General features: G+C 39.6%; 1 protein-coding gene across 7 annotated transcripts in view; it reads left to right on the top strand.

Annotated features, from left to right (window-relative positions):
- Positions 1-206: 206 nt before the first annotated feature.
- col12a1b (collagen, type XII, alpha 1b) overlaps positions 207-6,854 on the top strand; it is a 150,291-nt gene continuing 143,643 nt past the window's right edge. For 2 of the 7 annotated variants that reach the window (XM_028605441.1, XM_028605443.1), the window contains exons 1-3: positions 207-446; positions 1,243-1,354; positions 5,170-5,286. In XM_028605441.1, the coding sequence (XP_028461242.1) occupies positions 1,279-1,354; positions 5,170-5,286 (193 nt within the window). In that variant the 5' untranslated portion in view covers positions 207-446; positions 1,243-1,278. Of the gene's footprint in view, positions 447-471; positions 801-1,242; positions 1,355-4,839; positions 4,907-5,169; positions 5,287-6,854 lie in introns of those variants that run through there. The other 5 variants (XM_028605440.1, XM_028605436.1, XM_028605437.1 and 2 more) reach the window with 4 other exon arrangements.

Raw genomic sequence — 6,854 nt, 5'->3', positions numbered from 1 at the left:
GAAAAGCAGATCTGCGCCGCTGTCTCCTTGTGGCCGAGACGCACAGAAGCCCTCCATCACCGGAAAGGAATGCAGAAAACTATGTAAAAGTTTCCGTGTGTGTGTGTGTGTGTGTGTGTCTCCAAGCAATTTTTAGAGGTTGCACATCATTTTTGGCCCGTCTGGATGTCGTAAGAGCTCGCGGCGGGGCAGGCAGAGCTGGGAGCAGCCCTCCTGTTAAGTAGCAGATAGTGTAGAGAGTCTTCCCACTTGGAAAGAGGCTCGCCAACGCGTCTGGGAACCAAAAACCCGCTGAGCTCTCTGACTTCAACACCGGGCCACCTCGCTCTCCCCTTTCCCAGGTTGGGGGTCTACAACAGTGACTTTAACCTTTTTTGTTTTTTTATTTTATTTTATTTTTTTATTTCTTGAACCAACCCAAAGAAATTCGAGAGTTTCCTCTATAGGTCAGTCCTGCATGATTTTTCTCTCTCTCTCAGGTGAATTATTTAAGATTCAAGTGATTTTATGACACGTAGATTAAATACTTTCTTGCTGTTTAAAAAAAAAAAGCTGTGTTATTTCCAGACTTTATTTCCTCCCAATATTCCAGTTACCATCCAGTTTACAATCGGGATATTTCAAGAAACGCGTGGACTATTTCTCGACATTGCGGTGCGTAATTGCGCACGGCGCTATAGGATTTTGACGCTCGGTTATTCTGAACTGTGGAAGGACTCTCTCCGTTAGAGTGGGACTGTCTCATCGGCAGAGATATACGCTACTGAATTGGACGCTTTGCAGTTTAATTGCACCAGAATGTAAGTTGTTTTAAAAGAAAAAACGGAATCTAACAGAGAGAGAAAGAGAGATGAGACAGGTTTGCCTTTTTGCGCCTTTATTCTCATAGCGTTTCCTTAATATTAAATTGGCGTTTTACGCTGTTAATTTGTCGATTTTTGGACTTTATTCATTCATACATACAAAGTCAGTCATGTAATATTTGTTTAGCTGTCTGGAGAGCAGTTATCGTGGAAATATGACTTTGTTAATCTACTGAAAGCGGCGTTTTCTATTGGATTTTAAGCAACTAATTGATACCAGATGTAGATTTAAATGATGATATATTTACATGAGGCAAGCGATGGAGGTTTGCAGTTCACATTGGGATGGCTTCAAGGTCTTGTGAAGCCCTGAGGCTGCTGCGGGGCTGCATGGGCTGACGTTAAAAGGGTCTAACCGCCTCCTTCGTTCCTCTCTTAGCTCCATTCATGTGCTGCTGAGCCAGAGGAGCTGAAGATGAAGAGCCGGCTGTCTCTGGTGGCGGCTGCCCTCCTGGCACTGCTGCTGACCTCCTCTCAGGCCCAGGATCAAGGTAAAGCCGCTCCTCCTCCTCCTCCTCCTCCTCTCTGTGATCCAACACATCTGACTCCAACTCCTCTCACCTCTGCCTTTTCTCCGCCTGCAATGTCATTTAGTCTGAATAAAAAGAAATTACACAGAGAAAGAAAATGTGTGTGTTTGTGAATTGATTAGTTTGAAGTGACTGTCCTCAGTTTAACCTTTGATTGATGCTTTCCCCCACACTCCAATAATTCTATCTTCCATCTGGAAGTCACAAGATTTCCTCTTGAAGTGAAAAACTGTCTCCATTTAAAATATCTGCTTTGAATTTAAGGAGAAGAGCTTTTTTGTCCAAACCAGTAGGACCTTTAAAGTGTTTTTTAGTATAACTTGCTTTGAGCAGTTATGTAGCTAAGACTTAAAAGTACAAAACAATATGTGGAAAAATCAGTTTTGTTGTTAGAAAGGCTTAATGGTTTTTGGATTAATAAAATAAAAGTGTGCTTTCTTATGCTATCAATTTACATCTATCAGTTTTGAAAGACAGTAATCTATCTCAAAAACTATCCTCAATTAAAAGAAATGTGTTTTAGCGTATGCTGCATCCCATGTGAGGCTGTAAATCTTGGTTAACTGGGGCATCTTTCCATCTTCGGACAGATGCAGTTTGATGTGTTTGACACTAGGAGGGCCCCTTGCTTTACGTCTACTATCTGTTACTGTAGCCTATATTTCTCCGGTTTCAAAAAAGAAAAGAAAAACCCAGACGGCACGTGGCCAAGTTTCCTCCCTACGTCCTTTCTCCTGATGGAACGGCAAGACAAAATATGAGTTTCACATTATTTTCCAGAAGTTTTTGAGGTCAGGAGAGGAGAAAATATGCTCCTCCGTGCCTTCTGGATTTTCTCTCAAAATAAAAAAGAAAGAAAGAGAAGAGTGCAGTAAAAACTCATCAAATCACCAGGAGGCAAATCTTTCTTTTCTCTCCTTCCAGGAGAGTTTCTGACCTCCTGTGGAACACCCCACCCCCCCACCCCTTTATTAACCCAGCGGGGGCCCTCACTGCCTCCAGAAGTCACGGCATCTTTAATGGGGTCGTATATATTCTACCGTGTGAAATAGTTTGACATGTTGGAGCCAGAGTCCAATGCTTGAACACCTTGAAGAAAAAAAAAGACTCCAAACAGGAAGGCCTCTGCCCTAAACTGACACAATTTTAGGTTGAAAAATTGCAAAATAAAAGCAGTTTAGAGCAGATCCTTTGATGTTTCAAATAAAAGCTCCACATGGGAGCGTGGATGGTGTGTGTGTTTGTACAAGTGTGTGTGTGTGTGTGTCCATCTGGTTTAAGAGCTGAAGTTCTTTTGGGTAGTTTTTGTCCACTTGGGAAACAGAAGCAGCAGCCCCGCGCCGTGGCCCTTGAATTGACTCACCAGGTTGGTGCTACCTCCGTTTTTGACGTCCTGTCACCCTCCCGGTCAAGCCTCGACCAGACCCTGAGTCTTGGCTTCACGACAATATTTTACAATGATATTCTTCACTCCCACACTAACAGATGAACCGGTTGGCGGTCTAGGAAAAGAAATGCTTAGATAGCCTACAATAATCTTTAAACTCTAGCTAGATGATATGTTGTATTCATTATTTACTCTATGTTTTGTTTCTTTGAGTAATTCATACTTTGCATTGTGTGTTTCTACAGTCTTACTTCAGAATCTGCAGCTGCGGAGTTTCAAAAAATGAGCACAAACTCTGGAGCTTAGATTACCGTTAGAGTAACGTTCCTCCAGCACGAAAAGATTAACAATTAGACTCACTGTTGAGGTTGAAGAGGTTAGATATGGTTTCAGTTTAGGCGAGTTTGCGTTTAGGAAATTAGTGTTTTGAGAAAGGTTTCTAAAATTTGAAAATATCCAGTTACAGGGGAACATTGGATTTATCCATTAAGTATTTATACTACAATCCCAAGTCTTGTTTTGACTATTAATTCCATTAAATCTATTAATGACGCATTCCCCCCATAAATCATGACAGATTCATCCTTCCTTGCTAAAACTCCCCCGGATTGAGCCCATTTGCCTCGTAAAACATCAAGCTTATTCATTCAGTACATCCTTGAGCTAATTTCGTCATTAAGATACTCTAATGTGTTTAATTGTAGGTCTTAGCCAATAGCCTCAGGCTACGTAAAATTGGTGCGTTATAGCAAGCTAGTTTTTTAGGTAGGTACCCTTTTTGTATCTCGTTTTAACCCCAACCTGAAGAATATCAATCTAAAATATTTAAAAATTAATCTGTGGACCCTCGTGTACATGGAAACTTTTTGTCCCTTGCCCCCAAGTTGTTGTAAACAACTTTTCATGTACACGTGATGCATGATCTCCTCCATGTCCGTGATCACAAGTTCAATTTTAATCTGTGTGCACTTTTATCTTGTTTGTTGGTCAACGTAACAAAAACCAGCGGTTCTTAAATTATAGTCCAGATCCTAAGAGGATTCTGCGATTTTCAACTGGAGCAAAAGATTCTTTGATGAAATCTTTTTTTTAAATTTGGGTCTGGAGCTGAAGTAGTTTAAGAACCTCTGGTGCAGTTTTTTTCCAGAAATGTGAACAGAAGAAAAGACGTACACATGTCTTTCACTGACATTGTGTATTCTTTTATGAGGTTTGCAATGGTGACGATAAAAGGTCTTTCAGATCGGAGAACCAGATCTTTACCCATTGTATAATCAATACTGGAGAGTTTCATCAGATTTGTGTGTGCTTTTGTTGTTTGTCAATTCAACATCTCGAGTTGGATTGAGGTCATGGACAGTCTGCTGGTTGTCAGCCAGTCCATGTTGTAGTTTGTTGGAATTTTTTTACTAAGTGTTTTTAAAAGTTCTTCCGCTACATCACCAGCCAAAATGTCTGTCTTTTTCTAGATACAAACCATCCAAAAGGTGTGGGTTATCAGTCAAAATGACCTGTATGGAAGCAAAGAAAGGCCATTACAACCAACAATTACATTTCAAATTTCAATCAATTTAAATTGATGTGTTTGGAAATTGCCAGGAAGAATGCTCAAGTTTTGGGCTTTCAAAAACCTGGTTTTGTTTGCATGATTTGCAAAATTTAAAAAGAAAATTAAATCATCCAATATTTAAAAAGGCAAAACAAAAATTCAAGTGTCCAATATTTAATTCAAAAAATGAAGTTGCTTTCTTTGTTGTGACCGGGAAAACGTAACCTGATTTGACAAAGATCTAATTGATTCCATTTAGGCCTTGATTGTTTCTCCTTCGTAACCTGATGACGTTTTTCCATCACATCTTTTGTCTAAATGTCCAACAACAATCCAATTTGGACAACTTAACTTTTTGGCTTAACTTGACTTTTTAGATCTAATTCAATAACCAGTTGAATCTGAGCATCTTGAAACAATTTTATGTTTGGATATTGGAGTTTTTGAAAGCACCATACATGATATTCACATTGGCCTTTCTTTGCTTCCTTAGACTGATCACAGCCAAAATTCACCAAAGTGTTCATCGTCCTGCCCTGTTTGTTTTTCCTTCTTGAATGTTCTAAACTGCAGGAAGGTAGTGTTGTTTTGTTGTGTGTGTGTTATTGCTTGAGTTGTTGACTGTGGCTGCTGGCGCAAACGGAGGTCATTTTATCTCCAAAATGGCTTCCCTCACATCTTTAGTTTAGATTTGTGTTGCGTTGTTTGCGCCAACAGTGAACCTGACAAACTACCCCCTGGAAGTGTTGACTGTTGGGAAAATACTTTTATACTTCACATTACAATCCTTCCACCTCCTAAAGCTGCAGGATTAACTGTGTTTACCTTTTCTCTTCACAGTCGATCCCCCGTCAGATTTGAGGTTTAAGATTTTAAATGAGAACACAGTGCAAATGATCTGGAGCAGACCACAGTCGAGGATACAGGGCTACAGAATACATGTGACCTCAGACACAGGTGGGTGCTCATTAAACCTGCGAGTTATGTCCTGCCGAGCCCGTAACATTACAGGTGTCATAAACTCTCATCAGTCTGCCTGGCAAGACTCGACACTCCCTGCAATTATCTGAAGATTTTCTGCAGACACGTGTTTGGCTCCAGGATATCTAAAACATAAATAGGGAGGGAAATGAAAAATATCACTGCCATGGAAAGATGTCATCATTAGTTTAGATCAGGAGTGTAGATGTAACGTCCATCAGGGCTCATTAAACAGCTGAGATGGTTTTAAGAAAATAAAAAAACCCAGCCAGCAGTCATATCAGCTACTTCTTCACTTAGCTAACGTTAGCTAACTCAGTATGTGTATGGGGGTGTTTTCCTAGGGTTTGCCCCTTTAGTTCCAATGAAGAAACAAGCTGAATGCTACAATATACAGTACAATACAATTTAAGACAATAGTGTGATTTTGTGGCACATGCAAGTTTAGGAAAAGCCTTCTCTTGTTTCAACATGACAGTGCTCCCTTTCTCAAAGCCAGGAGCTGATAGACCTTTTTCACGGCATGTTGACATGTCATAGTAGGAAAAGCACAGGTGTATTCAAAACCATTAATAATGGCTGCATTCCACTTAGGAGAGACCCTGGTATAGTGCGCTGACTCACTGGAATAGCTTACTGGGACACTTGATGGAACTGAGCCATCGTTAAGGTTATCAATTCCAGCTGTGCTTTTCCTACTATGACAAGTCAACATGTCTGCTGGGGGAAAAGGTCCATTGTACAAGCGTTTTCGCAAGTTCAAACATAGGCTATTATAACTAAGTAAGTGTTTATTAAATGAGGATTTCCCGCATCACTAGTAACGTTAACGTTACATAGACTAGCTAGTTCTTACATAGAGATTCGTTGCTAACTGTTGCTAATTTAACTAGCTAGCTAACTGACAGGACTAATGTTAGATTGTATATTCATAACTGCCAGGTGAAACAGCTACATGCTATTGGCTAACTAAACCAACTAGCTAACTGACATAACTCACATTAGCTTGTATATTTACATTCAATAACTGCCATAACTGTTACATTAGAACTAAACTAGCTAACTGACAGAATTAACGTTAGCTTACAAATTCATAAGTGCCAGGTGTAACAGCTGGCTAATGTTACTATTAGCTAACTAAAATAATTTAGCTAGCTAACTGACAGAACTAACAGTAGCTTGTATATTTACATTCAATAACTGCCAGGTGTAACAGCTGCATACTGTTAGCTAACTAAACTAGCTAGCTAGCTAACTGACAGAACCACAATATATACTTCAAATTACAAAATGTTATGCCAATAACATTACACTAAATGACTAAATAACGTTGGTTGGTTTCTCACTTTATGGGTTTGTTAAAAGGCACATAGTCTTTGCCTGTAAACCACAAACGTAATTCAGTGTCTTTCATTAAAAGTAATTTACTTTAAAACATGAAATTAAGTATTTCTACTGGATACTGAGTAAACGTGAGAGCTTAAGGTGTTATTTAATGTACTTTGTGTAAATTTAATGGGTATTTTCCTGTAAACCTGCACAAT

The sequence above is a fragment of the Perca flavescens genome, chromosome 18 (assembly GCF_004354835.1).
Source record: "Perca flavescens isolate YP-PL-M2 chromosome 18, PFLA_1.0, whole genome shotgun sequence".
Lineage (NCBI taxonomy): Eukaryota > Metazoa > Chordata > Actinopteri > Perciformes > Percidae > Perca > Perca flavescens.
Note: the sequence above shows the minus strand (reverse complement) of the source record. Positions and strands in the feature narration are given on the sequence as shown.